This window comes from Penicillium soppii, assembly GCF_028829465.1.
Source record: "Penicillium soppii strain IBT 18220 chromosome Unknown utg000001l, whole genome shotgun sequence".
Taxonomy (NCBI): Eukaryota; Fungi; Ascomycota; class Eurotiomycetes; order Eurotiales; family Aspergillaceae; genus Penicillium; species Penicillium soppii.
In genome coordinates, this window is record NW_026643231.1 from 753,711 (window position 1) to 777,921 (window position 24,211).

The 24,211-nt window shown below is 45.7% G+C and overlaps 8 protein-coding genes across 8 annotated transcripts; 2 read left to right on the top strand and 6 right to left on the bottom strand.

The window, feature by feature from the left end:
• Nucleotides 1-387: 387 nt before the first annotated feature.
• N7529_000280 (uncharacterized protein) lies at nucleotides 388-2,314 on the top strand (the record flags this gene model as incomplete). Its single annotated transcript, XM_057235811.1, has 8 exons — nucleotides 388-572; nucleotides 637-650; nucleotides 707-779; nucleotides 838-1,121; nucleotides 1,304-1,399; nucleotides 1,452-1,666; nucleotides 1,722-1,919; nucleotides 2,204-2,314. 8 exons carry the CDS (start codon nucleotides 388-390, stop codon nucleotides 2,312-2,314), a joined length of 1,176 nt encoding a protein of 391 aa, XP_057102614.1.
• A 501-nt stretch (nucleotides 2,315-2,815) lies between these two features.
• On the bottom strand, nucleotides 2,816-3,412 carry N7529_000281 (carboxymuconolactone decarboxylase family protein; the record flags this gene model as incomplete). Its single annotated transcript, XM_057235812.1, has 1 exon — nucleotides 2,816-3,412. One exon carries the CDS (start codon nucleotides 3,410-3,412, stop codon nucleotides 2,816-2,818), a length of 597 nt encoding a protein of 198 aa, XP_057102615.1.
• A 4,233-nt stretch (nucleotides 3,413-7,645) lies between these two features.
• N7529_000282 (uncharacterized protein) lies at nucleotides 7,646-8,107 on the bottom strand (the record flags this gene model as incomplete). Its single annotated transcript, XM_057235813.1, has 2 exons — nucleotides 7,646-7,774; nucleotides 7,853-8,107. 2 exons carry the CDS (start codon nucleotides 8,105-8,107, stop codon nucleotides 7,646-7,648), a joined length of 384 nt encoding a protein of 127 aa, XP_057102616.1.
• A 908-nt stretch (nucleotides 8,108-9,015) lies between these two features.
• N7529_000283 (uncharacterized protein) lies at nucleotides 9,016-9,607 on the top strand (the record flags this gene model as incomplete). The annotated part of the gene is made up of 2 exons (XM_057235814.1): nucleotides 9,016-9,054; nucleotides 9,146-9,607. The coding sequence occupies 2 exons, from the start codon at nucleotides 9,016-9,018 to the stop codon at nucleotides 9,605-9,607; spliced, it is 501 nt and encodes a 166-aa protein (XP_057102617.1).
• A 345-nt stretch (nucleotides 9,608-9,952) lies between these two features.
• Nucleotides 9,953-11,473, bottom strand: N7529_000284 (class I SAM-dependent methyltransferase; the record flags this gene model as incomplete). The annotated part of the gene is made up of 8 exons (XM_057235815.1): nucleotides 9,953-9,989; nucleotides 10,046-10,507; nucleotides 10,571-10,726; nucleotides 10,785-10,878; nucleotides 10,926-10,959; nucleotides 11,021-11,092; nucleotides 11,180-11,287; nucleotides 11,351-11,473. 8 exons carry the CDS (start codon nucleotides 11,471-11,473, stop codon nucleotides 9,953-9,955), a joined length of 1,086 nt encoding a protein of 361 aa, XP_057102618.1.
• Nucleotides 11,474-12,940: 1,467 nt separating this feature from the next.
• On the bottom strand, nucleotides 12,941-13,162 carry N7529_000285 (uncharacterized protein; the record flags this gene model as incomplete). Its single annotated transcript, XM_057235816.1, has 1 exon — nucleotides 12,941-13,162. The coding sequence occupies one exon, from the start codon at nucleotides 13,160-13,162 to the stop codon at nucleotides 12,941-12,943; it is 222 nt and encodes a 73-aa protein (XP_057102619.1).
• Nucleotides 13,163-17,040: 3,878 nt separating this feature from the next.
• N7529_000286 (uncharacterized protein) lies at nucleotides 17,041-18,448 on the bottom strand (the record flags this gene model as incomplete). Its single annotated transcript, XM_057235817.1, has 8 exons — nucleotides 17,041-17,408; nucleotides 17,460-17,567; nucleotides 17,616-17,639; nucleotides 17,689-17,739; nucleotides 17,796-18,015; nucleotides 18,075-18,127; nucleotides 18,190-18,355; nucleotides 18,422-18,448. The coding sequence occupies 8 exons, from the start codon at nucleotides 18,446-18,448 to the stop codon at nucleotides 17,041-17,043; spliced, it is 1,017 nt and encodes a 338-aa protein (XP_057102620.1).
• A 1,201-nt stretch (nucleotides 18,449-19,649) lies between these two features.
• Nucleotides 19,650-21,325, bottom strand: N7529_000287 (uncharacterized protein; the record flags this gene model as incomplete). Its single annotated transcript, XM_057235818.1, has 2 exons — nucleotides 19,650-20,680; nucleotides 20,737-21,325. 2 exons carry the CDS (start codon nucleotides 21,323-21,325, stop codon nucleotides 19,650-19,652), a joined length of 1,620 nt encoding a protein of 539 aa, XP_057102621.1.
• Between the last annotated feature and the right edge of the window lie 2,886 nt (nucleotides 21,326-24,211).

Sequence of the window (24,211 nt, forward strand, 5' to 3'; positions counted from 1 at the left end):
GCGGGTATTTGGCTTGTGAAGACGTAAAATCTCTGATCGCAAAGCCTCCACTTCTATTACTAACCCCTGAACTCGAATGGCTGTTCCAGAATATTTCTAGGCCAAACAATCTATCCTGTGGAGATAAATTTCTACCCAAGAGTGCTGAATATTGACGAGCTAAGCAATAATAATGTTCACCAGAAAGTTTCTATAGAATCATGGATCCAAGGGGCGGCGACGTCCCACTTTGTCCCACATAATTAAATCAAAAGCTCACTAGAAGCTAGCAAAGAAGCGTATACATCCCGTGCAGGCCTTCTGTGGCTAGATCCACTCAGATTAAATAAAACCTGAGACAGCTCAAATCTTCCAACTCATTTTCTTCCTCTTCCGAGGTCATTCATCATGCTCAATCGAGTCCACTCTAATACAGATGCCACAGGTGGCGGGAATCCCGAACGACGCATCCCGCCGTCTGATGTGGAATGCAATGATTTGAATTCTCAAGAAGAGACTAAAAAGGCAGCAAACGATGATCCGTTTGGATCTGAAGACGTTGCTGAGGTAAAATATCGCACGATGAAGTGGTGGTATGTTTCTGTTCCTATGTATGGCGCTGAGACATAATATGAGACTAACAAGTACACACAACAGGCACTGTGGAATGCGTGAGAAGACCACTACTCTGTAACTATAAATATCACTGCTGACATATGTTATCTAGTTATGATTGCGGAGAATGTCTCCTTGGGAATTCTTTCTATCCCGTCTACTGTCGCAGTTCTAGGAATGGCTCCGTATGTATTGCGAAATATTCACCGGCTTCAGTTATACATGGCTTACTCGGATTAATAGTGCCGCCATTCTGCTTGTCTTTTTATCAGCACTATCGTGGTATACCGGCTTCATCATCGGACAGTTCAAGCTTCGATACCCACATGTCCACAGTATGGGTGATGCCGGAGAAATCCTATTCGGTCGCTGTGGGCGTGCAGTGCTGGAGATTGCACAACTGCTTCTGTTGATCTTTGTGATGTCAAGCCACATCCTCACAGGCACAATTCTACTGAGCACTATCACCAACAACGGGGCCTGTGGCATTGTCTTTGGTGTTGTCTCATTGATCATCTGTTTCATTGGTGCGCTTCCACGTACAATGGCCAGAGTATATTGGTTGTCACTTATCTGTGAGTATATCCTTTTACAAACAGGTTGCTCTTTGACCGCTGCCGAAATTTTGGCTAATCAAGTCTCTTATCGTTTATTGTTTCAGCATTTGCAAGTATCTTTATCACCACCATAGTGACGATGATCAGCATAGGAGTCCAGTCCGAGGATCCTGTTGAATTCCATGTTGTTCGACAGGTCAGCTTTTACGAAGGCTTCCTAGCATTTACCAACATCATGTTTGGATTCAGTATGTTTGGGCTTTCCTTCTTTCAGAACAGAAGCTAACCTCCAATCTCCAGTTGCACATGTGACCTTCTTCGGCCTGATATCTGAAACCCAAGATCCAGAATTCTTTCCAAGGTCATTGGCTATGCTTCAAATCACAGATACCGTAATGTATCTTGTAGCAGGTTTGGTTATCTACCGTTTCGCTGGTCAAGGTGTTGAATCGCCTGCTCCATCTTCCGCAGGCCCGCTTATGAAAAAGATTTGCTACGGTATCGCAATTCCAACGGTTCGTTTATTTCCACTACCCTAAACCCCAGGCCGGCGTAGCTGATGAAAAATAGGTTTTTATTGCTGGTATAGTTGTTGGCCACGTTGCTTGCAAATATGTTTATGTCCGGGTCCTACGCGGTTCGAGTCACATGCACAGAAATAGCTTCGTGGGCATAGGATCGTGGGTTGGAATCGCAGGACTCCTTTGGATCATTGCGTGGATTATTGCCGAGTCAATTCCTGGATTCAACAATCTTCTCAGTTTTATCGTATGTCTTTCCCATCAAAGAGATGATTCGCATCGCTAACGTTCTTCAAGAGCGCGCTATTCGGTAGTATTTTGAGTTGTGCGTGTTTATTTCTTCCTTGTCTTTCGTTTGGTTGGAAAATTCTAATGAAGTAACAACGCAGATGCCCTTCCCTCTATGTTTTGGTTCTATATGAACAAAGGCCTATATTTCTCAACGCCGTCGAAGACTTTTTTGACTATTCTCAACCTTATAATCTTTGGAATAGGCTGTTTCATGGTTTGTTTCTACCTCTGCCTTTCTAGATTTACTCAAATGCTTACTTTCCTCAGTGTGGAGCTGGACTTTACGTCTCAGGCAGAGCGCTTAGTGAGACTGCTTCACACAGCAGCTGGTCATGTTCCGTAAGCTCTTGACATTCATGACTACTACTGTATCGTTTCATTTATATCGATGATTCCGACAATATATATCACACGCACCATGCTAGTCAAATCCTCGGAATCCTGTAATAATTAATGACATTCATTGCCGTCAATCGCTATTTGTTTGTGAACACATCTTTATGCCCAAGTGGGCACACTCTCTAATCAGAAATTTGCTTCGAAAGCTCATGTAGATCAAATGGTCAGATCTTGGGCCTTTTGAAACTCACGTTTTGCTTTTGTTTCTGGTCGGCTTACTCCTACAGTGAGCTCCATAATTTCATTGGGCGTAATAATGTGGTCGATACACATTAGCAAACATGGAGTTTGTGACTTAACGAGGAGGCTAAGGCGCATGAACAGGTGCTCAATGTCATTTCAAATGTGTATTGAACAGCGTTTTACTACTTTTATAAGGTGTTTTCCAGGTTCATTGTTGTTTGGATGGGTTGATTATCGCATATAAATGAATGCTGATTGTAATGGAGCTAATCAAAGACAGTGGTTCCTTTCTTTGAGCCACCTTTCCGCCCCATGGTTTTTTTCTCCAATATCCAAAGCTACCAGGATTCGGCTGACGCAATTATAGCCCGCAATTGTTGTCGTGATCTCGAGAACCTGCTGCGGGTTGAAAAAGGTCTTCAGGTCTGCGAACACCTCATCAGGGACTTTGATAGTCTTTGTCATGGCGTCCGTATACCTCAGCACAATCCTTTCCTCGGGACTCAGAGCTGAGGAGAAACAATTGTCTGCGAAATCTGCCTCGGGATCTTTAATAATCTCCAAAATATCATCATTCATTCCGCTCTTCTGCAGCAAGGGAGCATGTTGTTCCCATTCGAACAATGCACCATTCACTACCGCAACACGGCAGATAGCTAGCTCCCGATGTATAGCCGAGAGGGTCGTTTGGGCCCTGATCGCACCGAAGAATGAATTCCATCCTTCTGCTATAGGGAAAGAATGCAGGAGGGCCAAGTCGAGAGGAAGAAGGGGATTTGGCTCTCGTCGAGCTTGGATATCCGCCAGAATCCGGGCTTCATCGGGTGAGCTAGTTGGTGGAGGGTCTTGAACATATGGAAGGCGCATTTTGCCCTCTCAATACTCTAGAGGCTAGGGTGTATTGACAGAATATTTGGAGCAGAATCTTGGAATTTTCTTTCTGATGTTAGATAAGACGAATGACCTAGTCAATGCTGTAATTGATCAAATACCTCTGGGGAATATTCTCGGCGCCAAAACGCAAGCTCCAGATCGATTCAAAATTGATTGTTCTTTCAGAGGCTTCAGGGAGTCAGATGAGCAGGTGAAGAAAGAAAGGACAGCTGTGTGCACGTCACAGGGCTTGATAAATAAAGCCCAATCAGAGCTGCGCACATACCATGCACATCAATTAAATAAATTTTTTCCATCCCTGTTACTTAATGGCTGTCCATAGAGGCGGTCTAACCATGTGAGACCCAACGTCACGCATATGCCACTATTCATTGAACGATCTCGATCGTTTGTTGGACCAAAGACGGAAGATTTTCATGATCCGAATCTGCGCACTCACCGAGATTAGATATAGGCTTATGAATATTGTATTATGACCAGTCAGCTCGTCAGGCTAGACAGATCGATCGGGCGCAGATCGGGCCGGGGGTCAGATAGAGTATAGATCGTCAGTGAGGTACATTATCAGCATTGTTTCTACCACACACTTTGGAGGATCATTTCGATATGAGAGCTCGCTTTGAGCGAGAACGGTGGGGCTTTGTGGAAATCAGACATTCTGCAATAATTCTGTATAATGTTGTACACAAAAGCCGTTGAAGCAGTATCATGTTACGGGCCCTGCCACACCCAATTGCTCGAGGGGTTATTCGAAAACGGTGGGCCACCGTAAGCGAACTAGTCTCGAATTTTCATAAGCTAGTTTCTAGCCCCAAGCTAGAGAAGATGGTTCGTGTGTTGACAGTGACCAAAGATTGATGAACTTATTTGGTCTGAATCACCTCGTGTGGTCTCTTCTTATTGACTAGCAATATGCCTTGAAGACCGAGTCAGAAAGCGATATTCAGTTTTATGTGAAGCTGGGATAGTTACTTCTTTCTCGTCATGTCACCATGTGATTCCATACGCAACACATCATGATGTTAGTAGTTGATTGATCATACCTATACCGTAACGTAGAAAAGAAGAGATGTGCATGTTTTACGAGGGTCAATCTAACCGTGCGCTGAAGCTCACCGCTAGTTCATTCCACCATTCATCACCCTCGCCATTCATCACACTCACCATTCATCACCCTCACTATTCATCACCCTCGCAATTATTAAATCCTCAAGGTTTCTCTCCATCAAAATCCAACCGAACTATTATCAGTTAAGTTTCCATCTAAGGTCTGCCTCCAAGGCCGGAGATATTCAGCTCATATAGCGAACTGTATTTCTGGGATGCTTCGTTTTTAGTAGATTTACGATGTACATCTAAAACAATTTTTTACCTTCATCTTTCTGCCCAATCAACATCTTCTATTACTCTTTCGGCCAATCAGAGCAAATGTTCAATCTTTGAAGTTTTGTAGTGCGCTCAGGCACTCTGCCTCTGCCACTCTCTACCCGATCAAAAGTAGAATTCCTTATACATACAACCCATGTCGTCGACCGCAGGTACTTCTACACACGGTTGTCTCTTTCCACATTTTTTTTTGTATCTCTGTTAGGGTATAAATGTACCATTTTGAGCAGGAATAGTATAAGGAGGGAATTTTTAATAAATTGTTTATTCAGGAAATTAGTTTGATTATTGTTCTCTATAGATCAATGCAAATTTATCAAGCTCCGTGGCTATGAAAAGGTGAAGGAGGGTAATTCCCACAGGTACAAGTCCCACACCGCATCATGACCAAAAGTTCAATTGACCAGTAGCCGTCTTCTCATGACTGAACCATCTACTTTTGTCTTTTAGGTATCTTCAACGCTGAAGACTGGAGAGCGCCCAACTAAGAAGCGAGGGGTGATTGGTTGGAGAGAAAGAAAGAAGAAGAAAGAAGCCAAAGCTAAGAGAGAGCAAGGAGACAGTTCAGAATCATAGTAAGGTAGCCCTAGCGTAGTTATTCATTTTGATATATCCATTTAGTCAAAGGACTAGTCCATCTATTCTGTAGATAGGCCAATCATCTTACAATACTGATTTAGGTCAACCTCTGATTACATAGTATATGGCTCCTGATAACTAGCAGGATCAACTTACCTCAAAATGTGCTGGGATAGCTCTGATCTCATCCTTGAAAATGATTTGCGTGAAGTCGCACTTGTTGTCGTTTCCTGGATGGCCTATCCACCTTGTAAGCATCCTGCTGTTGAAAATAGGGCGCATGGCGTGGATTCCACCAACACCCGTCATAATCGTGAGCCCTTGCAGTTCTTAATGGCGGAGTTTGATTATTGTTTTATTTTTCGGTACTTGATACCCAGTCGTGACGTTCGGGGGTTTTAAAATCTGCACTTATGGGATCAAAGCCCGTGATGTAAGTTTTTGTCTCTGTTTTTGTTGCTTCTTCTAAATTAACACAGTCAAGCCCATAATATTGTGCAGTGAGGCAGTTTGTATCACGGCAACGTGCTTTTACCGGCAATGTTTTTAGTGAATCTCATCTGTCCCCTGTATGCGAAGTCTATCACAACGAATCTTAGCGGCAGCTACCTTCCAGGGTACATCACCAAGCAACAATTTATTTTGAAATCCAGCTTGGTCATCCAAAGCTCGAGCCGCTGAGCACCTCTCCGTTAGCCAACGATTATTCATCCAATGCCAACGCAAGGATCAAAGAAGGAGATCTTGTTGATCAATCCTTTCCGTACAGCTATAAATCGATCGCCAGTTCTTGGATTGGCGGCTTTTGGATGCAACCAATAGACATGCCAAAGATACACGGTCTCCATTTATTCGAAAACACTCCTTCCAGATTGATTGGTGCCAAAAGATTGGTGCCATTGCTAGAATTGCAGATCGAAGAGCCAGAAAGTCGACAATAGGAAGGTAGGGCGCGATTTCAAATTGGATTTCCATCGGAAACAAGCTAAAGCGATTGATCCTGGACTTTTTGCCATAGCCTCTTCCCAAAAACTGGATTTTCGAGAGCTGTTTCCTTGCGCCTCCAATTCCAATTGTCTGGATGGTAGCTCGTTCGAGTGGATACCATGGCTGCTTATGGATATCAGGACTAGGACAAGTTATATTTATTAGATTAGTGTTCATCTATATGATGTTCCTAACAATAAGAAGCTCACTGTGGTATCTTTCTCTTCTTGAGGAGGGTCTATTCCTACAGACTTCGAAAGGTCTGTCTAGATTGACCTCTTCATTTGCAAAGTGCTTGATCAAGAGGAACCGACAACAAGGATGAACAAAAAAACCTTGGTTGGCTTGCTATTGGCCATAGCCCTCCAGCATTTAGACTTCCCAGCATCAGGTTCACTGTCCAGGATGTTGTACCCGCTTTGGAGCGGGTGGAAGTAGACCGCAAAGACATCTGACAGTTGGGTTCTGTTCGGTATCAAATACACTATGAGCATCAATCCTGTGTAATTATTTCATACCTCTCTCTAATCAGCTTTATACTTACACGCTCGAAAGCATGCCGTTCAAGAATAGTTATCATCAGTAGGGTATTCAGACGATACGCAGCATAAGGACATGAGAAGCTGGAATTATTGGACTTAGGCTGTGAATAAATTTGAGCAAAGGCACGAACAGTGGTCATCGGATATCGAGCCTAAAATTTCCAAGTTCGTGGAACCACGGAGATGTGAGTGGTTTTTCATCCAACATCCGATATGGTGTAGACGGCTCTGAAATTCCAAAGTCGTTGTGTTTTAACATGCGCATTATAGCTAACTCGGTATATTGCTAGGGTGGGCGCCATACTAATATATGAGTTGGTGAGTGGGCAGCTCCAGTTCTTCCTTACTTCACCTCACCCTGTGACAACCTTTTACATCCAACCACAGACCACATCTTGGCTACGGAAGTTGTAGCGAGGTAGTCTACAACTTTCCGTGGCAAACGATATTTTTGTTCACACGCCCTTGGTCGCGATTTCTCAGAGGGACTCATAGTTGTCTGGTAAAAAATATCATCGAGGCTTTTGTATTGTATATAGAATGATTAAGTGTTTTACAACATTGATCAAGCGGTCAAACTCCAAGTTCTTGATATATTATGGGAGCCCATTCTCCTAGAGCAATGTCAACTTCATTCGTGATTAAGAACGTGCGATCCTCGGACGATAGTGCTGGTTGTACAAAATAATCAAATAATTTGAACAAGGATCCTTTAGCGGGTGGAGGGGAGACCAGTGGAACCAGAGGCACCGGACATGGAGGGCATGCCAGATGAGCCTCCCATAGAGGACATGGACGACATGTCAGGGAGGGGATCCATGCACACAACGTCCTGACCGGCCTAGATAGTTTGTTAGTTATCAATTCATTTGAATGAGATTGTTTATGCGTCATGGCATAACGTCATGGTATAACGTACCAGAGGAAGTGTGCAGCACAGAGCCGAAACTGCAGGGGCACCACAGAGGCTCTTGAACTCATCCAAGCTGGCGGGCTCCTTGGAAGGAGCCTTGCATTCGAAAGCGGCGACGTCAATGACGTTGGTCTTGCAGCACTGTAGGTTCTCGTACATGCCGGAGGGACAAGCAGTGTAGGAGGAACGTTGCTGGAGCAGAGGGTGGGCCGATGCGGTCAGGGCGCTAATGGCGAAGAGGACGATGTTGGTAGCGTACATGATGGTATTATTTAAATGAGTGTAAAATGAGTGTGGGGTTTCGAAATGAGTGTGGAATAAATGAGTGTGAAAGATTTGAGAAATCAAATCCAAGGTTGGGGGAGCAAAGAGATATCTATTAACCCTTTTTTTTGTGTTAGTGCGCTAGGTAACCTACATTGAGTTTGTTGAATCGAACTACTGTAGGTACATGGAATACGGATGGAGAGTTCATGTTGATCTACCCACTAAATCCCCACTTGGGAACCCTGATGCGGATCTAATAGTACGGCAATGCAATTTCAGATTGAGCGATCGGCGAGAAAGAGGGCCAATGAACAAGGGGGAAAGCCTAAAATCCAACTATACTGCAGTGGACACAAGGGACCAATGTTTACTTGTACGGAATACAATTATACTTGATTGTTGTGTATTTGCTTTGTTCTCCATAAAAGATACAATTTGTGTATAGAATGTATAGAATATCTCAAACTAACTCGTTAAAGCCTTGACTAGCGCGTATATGAACTAGTGGGTCCAAAATGGCCCCTAGGGGCCCAGACGCGCCGTGTTATTACGCTTGCGTTCCCCCTAGCGATAATTTCGTTAACTACATCCCCATAACGCGAATATCATTAAAGGACTCTATACGCAATGGTGATGATGCGAGTGTTCATTCCTAGATCTTCGCTTACTTATCTACTTTCCACTCATTATTTTCTTCTTTCTGTGCACCCCAATTCACCCCCTGCTTTGTTCCAAAGCAGACAAGACTCCCCAAACCTTTGCTGCCTTCAAACTCACGACGAAGCTTTCATTCATCATCTACTCTCAAATAACATTGGAATTCAGCGTAATTTAGAAACAATGACCTCAAGGCTCAAAAACAGAAAATTGGGGCTGGGTTTTCTACCGCACCACATACGAAGATGACCCCATCTGGGATGTTTTTAACTGTCAACCATACAGTGCGTTCGCTCATTAGCCGTGACTCCAATCAGAACTCAATGACACTATGTTTGACAAGTTCGAATATGTCTACATGGACAACAAGGCAAGTTCAATGGAGCTTCCAGGGAGGAGCTACGCACCCACATCCTAGAACGGGTGGCCGATAGCTTCTCGCATGAGAATCCACGCGCCGATGAGAATCTTCTTTCTGACTTTGATCATCCCATTCCAATACATCGATACTTCTTCGAAATTGACCAAGATGCATTGCGCAGCCTTGTCACTGGAGATTATGAGGGCCATGCGAACTTCGTTGACGGCTTCTGGTTGGCAAGTGACCATCGCTCAGGCAATCTTAAAACTGCCGCGCAAACAAATCTTGAACAGCCGCAGAATCGAACGAAGCCTACTGAAGTCTGCTCGGATGTTGACTGGATGAAAATGGACAAGCGCTTTTTCTTAGACACTCATTTCTACGCTGCCATCAGCATGGTAGTGTCCGCTATGTGGCCGTCCTTTTACAACCGCCCTCCTATCATTGTGCCGCATAGTAAGCTTGTTTCTATGTGAAAGTTTCACGGGCTCGACTCGTAGGACGTGACTCGTGCGACGAAGTAAGCGATTATGTGGAACAATGTGAAAGGATTGCGACCCAGTATATCCATATTTTAAACCTACGTCCACGGTCAGAAAGTTTGGAATCTAGCTCACGGAGAAAGCAAGCAAGAAAGAGTGTTCTTGTGGTTTCATGTTCGAGAAATAAACAGTTTACAATACACAGTATAGCGGGGTGTGGGAGGGGTACGGGGTTTTTCATTGACTGCATAATACCCCTAGGGGGATATATTCACTAGATCCTTTGCAATAATTTAGTCTCCATCACTGATTAGCATTGGATATTTCACAAAACAAATATTAGAAGTGAAGAGGCTTTCTCCCATGGACGGCGACTCTGCTCATAGTCAGTAACAGGATATAGGCCATTGAAAGGGATGAGATGGTCTGTACGTTTGAACGTAGGCATGTAAACTCTTTTCTCGTAGTTCCCGCTTGACCACAGCATTATGAATTTTAGCCACATCCGAACTCCAGCCTAGCACCTGCGTGTACAAGCGCAGCGAATATGAATCGATGGCTTGTTGCAACTGCACTGCCTGGTACTTTCCTAGAGCCTTGAGATAGGGATCGCGCGGCCAGGGTGAGAATGGTAGCGTGTAAACTGACAATTTGACATCTTCAAAGCCGGCTTCAATCATCCAGTCCTTTAGCTTATGGTAGATGTTCAGCTCCCGGCCGATCTTAATGCCAGCCAAGTTGAGGGCCTGCTGCCATTCCATTATTGCGGAATCATCTTTAAGGGAGCCATCGTCGCTCCGAGCCCACACGGCACTCTCGTGCGATTCAAAGTAGCCACCGGGTTTGACGTGGTCGAAAATCCGGCCGATAAACCCAGGCCAGTCAGCCACACATCTGCTTAGTGTTTAGAAACTAGGTCACTCTCTCTGAGATGGGGGACTGATGGTAGGGACACACCCTGCTAGGCATCGTGCATGGATAAAGTCAAAGTGATTTTGGTTATACTGCCACTCATTTTCGAAGTCCTCCACGATGAACTCGATATTTGGGGCCACCCAACTGGGCTGGATAGGACTGATGTCATTTCCGATAACGTGGGCGCTAGGGAATTTTCTATCATCCGGGGTTAAGTCCTGCTGGCATATAATGACGGATAGAGGACTTCACGTACTCGGCAATGTCCAGAGCCCAAATGCCTGTTCCGGTTCCCAGGTCAAGAATGTTCTGTGGTGATGATGAGATAGGGGCATTGTAGAGCTCTCCTCCTAGTAGCATCAGCCATCTGTACCACTGAGGTTAACCACTCGTCTACCAGAGATATTTTGCTTTACGGACATATGGTGTGTCTAAAAGAAAAAGTTCAATATGTAAGCATGGAATGACAAATCACTAGTAATGGTGCCTTACTATATCCATTCGATCCTGCTCCTCCTCGTCATTTGGCATCCTAACTTGGTCAGTCTGCTCAGCCTGGAGCCTCTAGAGGAAAGTGTGAAAGTAATACATATAATTTCCCTAGTCATTGAAAATTAGTATCAATGGCATAGGTTCGACAAGAGTACTTACTGAGCGGGAACTGCAATATCGCCGACCATTTTCATACTCGAATTCAAGCACACTCTCTGACAGGGAGGTGAGATCGGACAGGTCATCGTCGAATTCGCTATTAGTATCCTAAGATGATAGAGATTTAATTTCTGGGTCACAATAATGAGCCAAGCACTCGAGTCTACATACGTCGCTAAAATTGTCGATCGCAATTGGACCGGGCACGTTGACAGGGGTCTCAGCGTTAGTTAAGGGTGCGGATGGGGCTGGTTCGGATGGCGCTGAGGGCGCTTCGTGGGAATCGGAAACCATTGTGATGGAAGGATCAAAATGACAACATGGCAAGAAAATTTATGGAGGAACATGCGGAATAAATAACTCAATTTCTAACAAGCTCGCTTGTTCTTGTCAAGCAAGTCGACCCGGGGTCTTCAGGAGGGGTTTGCGTTTGTATCCAGACTGTCGGGTTCCCAGGAGGTTGGAATTTCTGATCTATCGAGTCCATTTCCTAATTTGGGACACAAATCAATATGCGGAGTAAATATGGAGACAGAGATGAATTGACTAAGGCTTGAAGTTCTCGATTTCATGTAGTATTGATGTCATTATAGAAATAGCAGCTATGTCTAGACTTGGAAGGCGTGAACAAAAAATAATTAGATAAGCTATTTGTTGGTTCACAAGTGGATAACACGGGAGGAAGGAGAGACTGATCGGCCCTTCCATTTTTCCACAAAAATTCCAGAGCTTCCTTGTTATTGTTCAAGTTGCCAATTACCGTTCCTGGTATATACATATGTATGTCCAAAATCGATAGGTGTCTAAGGATCTTCATTGATTTTTCTTGGCGCTTATTGTATTATTACAGCATTGCTGTGTATGGATTCTTGAGGCGATTAGACCTATGGACAGAGAGAGAGAGTAGGATAGAAAAGCGAGCTTGGTTGTTTATGATCAAAGAGGGAAGCCGGGGAAATAATCAACCAACTGATTAACTAAAGTGGAAGGGGTTTACAGCCTGAACCCTAAGGCAGGAAATCAACTCTCACCAAAAGGGAGAGCATGCATAGCTTAATGGGGATGCTGTTACTTAGCGTCCATAGCTGAATTTGTCAGAGTCGTAAGGTCCCGTCACTCAATCTCCTTCCTGGCTCATGAAAGGGGCGCCAAATGGTTACGGTTACTGTCATATCTGTTCCACCAACCTAGATTTGATCGTTGGGGCAGTAAACTTAAATTAACCATGGAATCCTCCTCAGCCTCAGTCATCTTCCAGCCGCACATACACCGACAATCGCCCCAGCTTAGGTCTCCAAGGTTGGTATACAGTCTTAGTCTTTTCCAATCGCCTCATAGTTGCCTCCCACGTGGACGGCCGTGAGATAGGTTCCCAGCAGCAGAACACAGATGGACATAATCTGATCGAACAGGCTGCTCATACAGAGCGTTACAAAGTGTGCGCTGAGAATCGCCCAGAACATAATCTGTAGAAGGCAGTAATGCCGGGGATTGGTCAGTCGCGTGTCGGTCAGAACGCAGTTCAACACCACGTTCCGAGGTCCTAGAATCGTCACTGTCTTGCCATTAGGAAGAGTTAGAAACACTTTGGAATCTTCATCTGCATATGGTGCAAATTTCGATGTTTCGGTCGATGAACGAGCGACGCTAGCTGGCCATTTGCTGGCCCACTAGGACCGCGGCGGCTATGGCAGCCACATTGCCGATGCCCCTTAGATCATTTGTTAGTATAGCCAGTCTTAGCACAAAGCCGATTGTAGCCTATCCGATTGCAATGCTGGTGGGCTTTTCAACGGTTGGCCGCGGCTGGCCATCCGTCTTGAGTCGAATGGTCGTGGCAGTGTAGGTAAGCGGGGAGAACGTGAGCCACCGCTTAAAACAGGCAGCTACATCCGTCGCCATGATGCCGTCTGTGATGTTATACAGCACAAAGCCTGCCTCAGGGGCGGCGAAGTCGTCCTTGGTGACTGTGCATGATCCCATAATAGGCAACCAATTGTGAGTCAAATTCCCAATGGAAGTGTTCATCTCCTTGATCCCGAATATGGCGATGGAAACCTAGAGCAGGGAATTCGAAGGGTGCCCATTTCAAGAGGTGGGCGAGCGCTTGGTTGATAATGCTGTCGTTTCGCATCTCTTTTCATGTCTAGTCGACAGTGGTCAATAATATATGTATTCAAGTGACTAAAAATCAAGAGCGGTGCCACAGGAACTTATATAGGAGTCGCAAGATCTTCAGGGTCGTCAGTCGAGGATACGCAACGGCTACCTCCTATTGTCTGAGAGCTGTTTAACTAAGCACCCTACCAGAATAATTAACTCCCAACAGTTCAGCGTCGTAGGTCAGCACAGTGGCTCTCTTTGCTCTTTCTGCATGAACTGCCCAATAGGATAGTTAGGGGAAAAAGATTTCTCTCACTGTGTTTCAGCCCCACTTGTCCTCAGGTACACAAGCAGGTACCCATAGAGTATGTGTCTCGTTTAATCGCCTTTCTCGGTGGCTAAGACAGCTCGCAAACATGGTGATTAGCCGAGTGCTAGGTAGCCCAGACAAGCGAGTTTAGGTCTAACTGATCAGCGAGTGGTCATGCATCGCTTTAGTTGGGTTCAACTAGCACATATTGTGAAAATGCGGGAAGCTTGTAAGATCGAATAAAAGATTGTTTGCCCTTTTAATGATATCTCCCGTGATGGGCAGCGCTCCTTCATAGGGCGCCATGTTATGTGCAAAAAATCGGTAATACTAAAGCATCAAGAGGTATGGCTTCTAAGTCGAGAAAGGAAAGATTTTCAATGTTAAATCGGAATTCATCGAGTTCCCTTTCAATAAATCCTGTTTGACTGGGCTCTTGGAGAGGATGCGGGAGGAACTGAATTGGGCCGAGAGTGATCAAAACTGACCGTCACAATCGCTATGTAAGGTTATCGCAGGTGACCGGGGAGCTCATTAAGCTTACATGCGAGGTAGCAAGCTTTCTCTACGGCTCTGGTGAAAATCTCTTGGATGAAGGAGATACACGCGGCCCCAACAACGGATTGGGGACGAACCGTGACCTTTTTGAAGCGGAATATACTCGGCCCAACGTCAGTGTCCAGGATCTTAAGAAATAAGGAATCATTCATTGGGGATAGATAGGGCCTAGCAGACCTCGAACATAAGGTCTAAACCCTTTTCATTGACTTAAGGTCATTGATACCATTTGTGTATCCAACAAATCCTATCAGTATGTATCAAGACATGCCTAGTCAAAACTTTGCAGTTTATTTTATCGTTCGCATCATGCTGAAGATACGCTAACACAAAAATACTCATTCGCTTGTAAGCCGGAGCAGTCAGTCTTCGCCGCCGGTTTCCAGGTGTAAGAAGCCACTGGAATGGCTTGAAACGGAGCCATAAAAAAGATAATTTTGAGGGACAGGGGCTCTGCCACTTACAATGTGGATCATATTTTTTATGCCTGGGAGAAAGTGCTATACCTAGGGAACTGACCTAACGGGCGATAGCTTAAAGGAGGAGTGGACAGACAAACTAGACGAGCTAGGCGGGCCTACATAAGAATATGGAGACTGCTACGGCACCCAGAAAATAAATAAATGTGGAGGACAGGAGGACAGCATCTGGGAAGAAAGAACAAGAGGGGTGAGTGAAGAAGTAGTCCTGGAAAGAGTTAGCCTCCCCCGTCTAGGTGAAAGGAAAGGCATCGTTGATCTTCGCCTGCTAATCAGAACGCACAATGTGACAAGGTTGACAAACAGGGGCATGAAGATAATTCACTCGTGGTTAGTGTCGATCGTAAAATCAACGGCTTATTTCTCGCACTATCTCACTAGCTTTAGCTAGGTAGGCTCTAGGCATGTCTGTCTTACCACACTCACACTCTACGGCAGTATGGGGCCCACATCGTATTTTCCAGAGTTTTCACCGCTTTCCACACCCCCAAGCTAGCATTACTTGTTCGTACAAGGGTGAAAAATTCTTCATTTTTACTTCGTATTCCGTATAGCAAGTAGCATTCTGATTTACGTAGTGAATTTTGTCGCTCGTTGAATTTTTAATTGATTGCATGACGACAATCAGTTAGTTAGTAGTTCTATAATAGAAAAAAAAAAAGAAATAATAGCCCGACGTGGGGAACGATCCCACAACCTTTAGATTGTATCTTCTTAGGAGTCATAGAAGTCTAACGCGCTACCATTGCGCCAGCCGGGCAGGCTTGTGGGAACAATTCGCAAAAATTGTATTATGGACTTAACGCTGTCTGCGTTCCCTTTTGTTCGACTGTGACTTACATGTACACTAAGCCTTGCAGCCGCCTGCTCACCCTAGGGTAAGCCATGGCACAAGATAAATTACTCTCCACTTAGCGTGCCCCTAAAGCCTAAGTTGGAGTCATACCATCCTCATTAATATCAGTTTGAACTAGCTCGTGAGCGAGTGCAATCAGTTGTTCATGCAGCCGGTGCCCGCCCTTTGATGATGCGGTGCAACACTATTCCTTACCACCCACACCCCGGTTTTATCGGGAGAGAAATTCTTCCGGGTGAAACTGGAGAATATCTTGACGGCCAGGTGTTGTGAGTGGGTTCGTTGGCAATATAAGGTGCTGGAGGTGTAGGGAAAACACAGTATAAAGACTTCAATCTAGATCGATTTTTGCGCAACAGAAGATGTGGCAAGGCGCAGCTGGGTCTTTCGAGAATGCATTGCTTGGCTTTGATTAAGCCGAGCGCGTTCAAAAGAAACTTCATGGGCCTAATAGCAACTATGATGGAGAATACGTCGGTCAAATTTCGCTCTATTTGGCTTTCTATTGTATATACCCGGATGTACACGCTGGAGACTGACATTACAGTAAAAAAGAATTGTCAGAACCTCGGAGTGTTCCTGTGGGGTACCGTTCTACGTAAGTTATGCAATCCATCAGTGAAGAAGAAGAAAAAACTGATCATAAATAGGGCAATCAAGGAGTTGGAATCCGACAATTCGAAAAAAACATACGGCATCCCAATTGTTTTCGAGAAACCGCTGCTGAAAAGCCTCAAGCCTATGTATTACCCTACCGCTTGCAAGACACCTCTTGGATTAGTGATCATTGCAACGCGCGAGATTATCACAAGGACGGTGAAGTCAAGCCTGTTTGGTCACCCAATTTGGATGTTACCAAGGATATGAAAACCGAGCTCTTCAACCATTATGGCGTTTACTTGAAGGAGTGCAAAACGATCCAGTTGGTCTCTGACAGATAGAACTGGACTGCACTCGGCACTCCAATGTCAAGCATTCCAAACTGATAGACAAACATGATAATATAATTCAACCCCCAGAATTTGTAATAACACGCATGGGCACAAAATTGTATGGTGCCCATCTACGGAGGAACCAGCTCTAGTGTAAGATGTAGTGAGGGTGGAATGGCCACGATATGCCGCGGCATGAATTAGAAATCTCGTGGTGTTCTCATATACATATGTCCGCATTATAGTACATCGCTAGCGTAGGCACTATACTGATTCAGACACTGGCGGTAACATCGATATAAGGATCAATACAAAAACAGTTTTGAAAGCTTTTTGACTGTTCGGCATGAAGAAACATTTGCTTTGCTGCAACGTTTGGGCCTCCTATTCCCACAGGGTGACTTGTCTATAAGAACGTTTGACTTCAAGGTCAACCTACAGTCTATCAATGCCGTTTTTAATAGGCCAATATTGCAAGCGCCAAGACGCGCGTCACTAGCGTAAGACCATAAGATGGGATGCCGTAACCATGGGAATAATTAGTTTTAATAGATATGAACGTGTGGCGGGTATGCAAAATCGACAGGATGAGCGCTTCGCAAGCTTCGCACAAGCTCCCTACTTTATGCAGGATCCTGATGCACGAAATACTCATGTCTGACGGCAATCCCTGGTCCGGAAACCTGCACCGTATCCTTCACTAATCCGTCCTCGGAGTCATTAAACGAGATGTCATCTACGCCGCGGTCAACCTGACTCTGTGAGGTGGAGACGGTGGTGCGCTGCTTGCTGGCGCCGCCAGTATGTATGCCAGAGTGCGAGAGCTCGTAACCGCGGTGGCCGCTGTAGGTTCCCGTGCGAGAGTGCGAGCCGAATACTAGGGTGCGGAGAACGGGGAGACAGGACGCGATGATGGCGATGGCGGTTTCGATCATGGAGACGGTACAAGTGATCATTTGTTCGTTGCGGTAGGAGTAGATTGCTCGGATGACTGGGTATATGCCTTAGAGGAGATCATATGAGAATAAGGAGGAAGACATACTGCTGGTGATGACTACAAGGATACCCAGGAGAAAGACGGAGATGACACCCCACTTTTGTTTCTTAGGCATCTTGAGTCTCGCAACTTGCGTAATGGGAAGGCAGATGACTACTTTGGGTTAGGAGTGATTGAGATCAATTGAACTTGGCGCCTTACTGAAGACATCACTGAAGATGTTGACTGAGAAAATTAGTTGATAGACAAAGTAAGTCAAGACAGAGGGCCATACAGAGAATCGTGAGCCAGTAATTCACTGTTGATGGTCCTGGGGGGCATGTCACTGCAAGATCGTCAGTCCCTTTGTCTGTGAGGTAGTTTATGTAGAACCATCCTCACATTTAGGATTTCTTAACGCCTCCCACTGCCGCTGAACCGGATAGCACTTGAAAACAATATCAAAAAACAGCACTAGCCACGTCGCAGCCAAGAAACCAAGTGTGATGTTATACACAATCTGATACTGGGTGCGATCTGCCAGGCGCTTGTAGAAGATCACCATGCTGGACTTGATCAGCCAAAGCGAAGTGACGTATAATGTGGATCCCGGGATGATCATCTGCTCAATAAAGGATTAAAGATTTGATTGCATATTTCTCCGATCTCAGGCTGTTTCACCTTCATCATATTGATCTGTTCATCCACAGTCGACTTCGCCATTTCAGACATGCCTGTGCATTGTCAGTGGCGTCCTAGAAGCTAGCTCCACCAATCCTCTAATTGGAACACCTACCTTGGTTAAACATATAATGCTGGATCGCCAGGTCTCCGATTAGACACAAGGCAGCCAGAGAAACGAACAGGTCGTCGAGGTAAAGTCGTTTCAGAAGCCGCACTCGGACCACAAGGCGACAGACCAGGAAGGCGCATGCTGCCACTGTGCACACATACCAAGCAACCTACACAGAGACCCTGTTAGCAAGCTAGTAGGCTGCAGTGGGAGGATGGAAGAAAAGGTATCATACCACTTGTCCCTGGTCTAGGCGTGCCATGTTGGATTGCCTATGCTTCAGTCACGAACGACGGAGAAAGGAAATTGCAAACTGAGAAGCGAAGCATCAAGAAATGTGCCAGCCTTCGACGCAGATAATAATAACATCATTTTAAATTCTACATTGAGACAATACACTGAGACACTTTTTGCTCTACCCACTGCCAAGGCCCTAGCATAGATCGTTTACGATTCTTTGACAAACAGATTACATATAGATTAAGTTGCTTTGCAATTCACCTATAGTTTTGAAAGAATCTTTCATGGTGAGGCTAGATCTAGGTTTGAAAACAGGGTAAACGCCGATGATTACTATATTGGGAATAATTTCACATCAGCTCCACCTTAATGCCCACTTAGTGATATGTGATGCCAAACGCACACTAGATTAATTCTAAACTAGGCAACATTGCCGCCCATCGGGTTTGTTCGGATGGAGTTAGAGACCGTTAGCTAATTTTTACATTTTGAGCCTTCTAGTCTCGAGTGTTGGAACTTCTTGCAGGTGACCCCTCGAGAGCAATACGGCTTAATTTATTCAAAGCCAGTGGTCCGCGACTAGCAACGCCACAATGCCTTGATATTGCACAAGCGCCCGTGTGCATACTCCGCAGATACTAATATATTTTTAAAAAAAAATCTAAAAAAAAAAGTTAAAAAAGCCTTTCATTATTCTATGTAACGAAAAGAGACGACGCAGTCTACGGTCGCACCAAAGAGGCAACCTGATACTAGTTGGACCAGTTGTAACTGAACCTTAAGCAAAAATGACCAATCACAGCGAAGATAGCCTTTTTTGCCTCTGGACAGACACGAGCTGGGGAAACTTCGGAGAGTCTAATTTGTGGCTCACGCCCTAATGCGGCCTTAAAGCTCGTATACATGTGGTAATTTCACAGTGAAGAAACTAACCGTGGCTTAATACCACACGCCTAAGCTAGTTAATATAACATAGTTATATTTTAATTACTTGAAGTTATGTAATGGATAAGGAGGTCGTTACAGAAGTATACAAGTGAGTAGGACGGGCGGTGAGATAGGGCGCAACTGCTCTCTCCACTGGGCCCACCAGTAGTACTGCCTAGCTGTTCACGAACCGCGGTACCTGCATTAGGGTCCTTCTGTGATATTGATGAAATTATTGAAACTACAAATGATTTTAGATATAATTCTCTATTAAACAGAAAAAAACGGAATGTTACTTAGGCACTCTCGACCAGCAGAGCAGTGTTCCACACCACAGGGTAGTTGGGATAATTGGGCTTGTAAACCTTCTGGCAGCGACCGTTGTAAGCGCCAGTTGTGCTCTTCACAATCTTCTTCTCGTGTCCAGGCACACCCACGCGCGCAAGGGGACCATCAACAGGCTTGGCACGCTTCCAGCCAGGCCCAGCTCTGGGGTTCTTGATCCAAGCGACAAACCAAGAGTTCATGTAGTCCGCCAGCTGCTGCTCCGCGGCGGTCACGTCATCCAGCAGGGAGAAGCACTCCTTGCCGCCGTGGAAAAAGGGCACCTCGCTACCGTGCGACGGTCCGAGATTGGGGATCGGCAGCGCGTTCGAGTACTTGCCGAACCAACGGTAGATCCAGGTGGGTTGCTCGGCAGCGCGCATGTCCAGCAGGTAGTCGGTCGCGCAGAAGAAGCGCGCGTCGCCGTAGGAGGCACCGCTCATCTGGGAGACAGAGGAGTAGTCGGCCTCGTCGTAGCCGGCCAGGAGCTCGTCTGCGGGCACGAAGGTAAGATCGGCGTCAAACGTGCGGATCCAGGACGAAAAGTTAGTGTTCTCACTGCCATAGACGTAGCCGAAGATCTCGCCCTCCTGGTCGGAGTTACCGACGATCAGAGGCAGTGATTTAGGGTAGTATCCCTCCGCGAAGCGGTCGGCGTAGTTGGAGAAGCGAGTGATCTCGTCCACCGCCGGTGAGAACCAGGTGTTCAAGGTTGAGTTGAAGTCGCTCGTCTGGAAGGCATAAGTATCCGCTGCGCGCAGGCAGTCCAGAGTGTAGTCATCAGCCGTGCAGTCTAGAGTCACGCCAGCATCCAGCATTGTCTGGACCACCTGCTTCAAGGCGACTCCTGCGGCCGCGTAGCCAGGACCAGATTGGGCGTTGGCAGACATCTCGATCGCACCAGCAAGGAAGGTATCTGGGTGGTTCCAGAGATAGTGATCAACGTGGACTCCACCGGATGAATGGCCGCCCAATACGATGCGGGACTTATCGCCTCCGAAAGCTGATGACGAGGTTAGGCAAAAGACATAAGGTGGTTTAAGAGAAAGAGGAACTTACCCTCAATATTGTTGTGAATCCACTCCATAGCCAACTCCACATCCATGATGCCAAAATTCTGGGACTGACCCTGCAGCTCAGGTGCATTGGGTGAGGCATAGATGCTCTCGCGGTAATTGAAGTTGACGTAGATAACATCCTTGCGGGCGAAGTTGAACCCTTGCCATTGGGCATTGCTACTGCCGCCGGTGACCATGGCACCGCCATAGATATAGACAAATACAGGAAGTTTGGCACCCTTTTCCGGGGTCCAAATATTGAGGCTGAGACAATCCTCGCTCTGGTCGGTGATTGCTGTGCCCGACATTACCTGGGCACAGGATGGCCCATAGGCAGTGGCCTCGAAGCCACCATTGGGGAATGAGCCGATGGGCTTAGGTGCCTTCCAGCGGTTCTCGCCAGCAGTGGTCTCGGCAAAGGGAATGCCTAGAAAGACATTGGTATCATTCTGGGAAAAGCCCTTGACGATCCCTTGCTCGACGGTGACGCTGGGAGAAACAGATGGTGGTCGAGAGCGTGCATGGGGCTGTGCAGCCACCAAAGCCACAGCCGTAGCCGTCAGGCTCAAAATGCGGAGGAAGGAACCCATGATCGTGACGAGAGGGAGAAAGTTGGCCGTTGGTGTTAACGGGGGAAACGCCCATTTAACTGGTGAGCAACGGTAACGTTTACGGAACGGTGTCGATATTGCACTAAATTGAACCGTGCCGATATTGCGCTAAACTCGCAAGATGTCTTGCATGTTTCGTCCAATCATGTCAATGCCTATGTGGATGCCGGGATTTTTCCTGGCCTGCGGAGTACATCATCAAGCTATCTTGTGTCTCATCCAATCATCCTAACCACTGTGGAGTACAGCCACATGTCTACCATGTGGCGCACTAAGCCCGTTAACTAACTATTGATTTCTGTCGGCGAAAGAAAAGCCGGTATACAGAAGTATTGGTTAATACTCCACTATTCGGCGATTCGACTTATCTAGACCAGGCCCTATATAAATTTTTAGAAAGCTAGATAGAAAAATACAGATAATTCAATGTTTTTAATGCCATTGACTAGACCCTATACATTTCTCACCGATTCCTTCAACAGTGATAAGCTCCGTTTACATTTAGCATTAAATCAAGAGCACAATAGCCGATACGCAGCTTCTAGAACGGGCTAGTAGCTCCTTTCAAGTCCTATTCTCATCAGCCATCTACCACGCACTCATTTTTGAGCCTTGGCAGTATTGCTTTCTTGATTAGAAGATTGATGCTCATATTAGACGTGAATACGTCGTGATATAAAATCGAGAAAAAAAAACTTATTGCAATATTTGTACAGTCGCAAAGAAACTCAGAGAGAGTCCAAGGAGTTTTTAACCAATAGACCTAGCGAAACAAAACCTAATTGCTCTCTTCGGTCATCTTGGACACGAGCATATCTGCATTATCATATTTAGCATTATAAATCGCCGATCACTAAACACACTCGAAAGGATCTCAAAGACATACTTTAGCATAAGTCGGAACATATAAATATCCATGTTATCATTTCGAAGTGCTTTTGCAGCCCACGACTGCCCTTCCGCTCCAATGCTCCGAGCAATCTCCCGACTAGCAGGATCCTGCTTGAAAAAGCGCACTATCTCGGGGATTCGTTGGCATCTTTGTTAAGCGGCACATAGTGAACCCACGGGATGAGCACTCCATCATGCCATTCACGGAAAAATGTCAACTTCAGCGGAACGCTTTTGCTCCGCATAAATGCATAGAATCTCCCGCTGTACGCGTGGCCATCCATGTCCAGTAAGTAACGGTAGTTCTACGCCTCGCTGTGGTCTTCGCGGTCAACGACATCGAAGAACATCGACTAGTCCATACAGTCCTCGTCACAATCGACGATGTCAACAAAATGGGCGTTGAAATATTCCCCGATCTCTGTCTGATTAGCCTCTCGAACCTCCCATCCTTCGTCACCACCTATGCTGCACGTAGACATTTCCCTCCGTTATAAGGTGCGTTATTCGGATTTCTAGAGAAGCAATCACTCGCTGTCATTGTAGATAATGCCAGGATCCGCCGCGACTGTAACCTCCAGTAGTGGTGCCGCGCCAGTGAATTTAACCTTTCCTTAACTCCCATAGGATATCGGGTTCTGGCTTATAGCCTCCGACCTCCTTATAGAACCAGGGTAAAGGGGCAGGAATATCCTAGAACAAGGATGGATATAACATCGAGAACATTAGCACTAGCTCGTTCGTAAGCTTAAATACATTCGGCCGCTCGAAAATCCTAAGCCGATTATATAGGGAGGGACAATTACAAATATCACTAGAGGCGGATTAATTGAATATAAATCCCAAAGGCTAAATTACGAAAGAAGTAGTATTATCTCGCACATTACCATCGAGGTCTATACTCGGGCTGTCAGGTGGGCACGATAGGCGAGAATAAAGCTAGGTTTTTTAGCGTTCGACATTAAGAAAACTAGTAATAGAGATTTCTAGAATAGGTTGCGCAGTAATGTTATGATTCGAGAAACCATTCGATAATAGGTTGCGGTTCAGTTCAGCATAGGCTACATAGCCTTTTAGAACTAGACTGTGTAACGCCTCATAAGGAACAACGACCCGCGGCTCATTATGGACGTTAAACTCGAAATCCATATCTAGAAGCTATTAAGCAAATTCGTTGAACTGCTTTATTACTACGTCCCGTTGAAAGTTTCCCTGACCATTACCAAGATGAATGGGTTCACTATTACGAATAGAAATACCCATCACCACGTTATCGAAGCCTAGATCCTCCCTAACCCGCGAACGGATCGTACTCGGGGAAAGCCCCCAAATTGGCAGCATGGATGATTTCACTCAAGCTCCATCAAGAAGCTAGTAGTTGAATTGATCCCAGGGCCCTACCCGAATCTTTTCAAAAGAAATGGTTATGTCTACTTGTGTTGACTGGAATAAGGTCATAAGCCACGGTCGAATTGGACGGACTGTAGGCAGCATAATGTTGCGCGCAGTCGTCCTCAAAACTGCGGAGTGCTTGGGAGGAGGGAAGAGGGAAGAGGGAATTGCGGCGCGAACTCATAGGGTTTCGGGCTCAGTGGGCCTTGTTGGAGATATGCAGGCCGATCATGTCGATCAGCGTCAAAGAAGCGCGGCACGATGGGGCCAAAATGCCACCTGTTCAGCCCGTGGATAAAACATTGAAATCAACAAGGGACACTTTTTACATTTGCTGAAGATCTCTAAATCAAGATATCAAAACAATTCATGCCAACGCAATGTATCTGTAAATAACATCAAAAGCAGATATCTGGCTCGACGATGAAGACTTCGGGGCGTGAACTATACGCGCCCGAATATTCTTTTGGCTGATCAGTGGCCCGATATTTCAGGCATTGGGCCATCCTTGTTTTCAATTGATCCCGGTTTCCAAAGATATCATACTCTCCAATCAACCTCGCTTTTTCAGATCTGACCTTT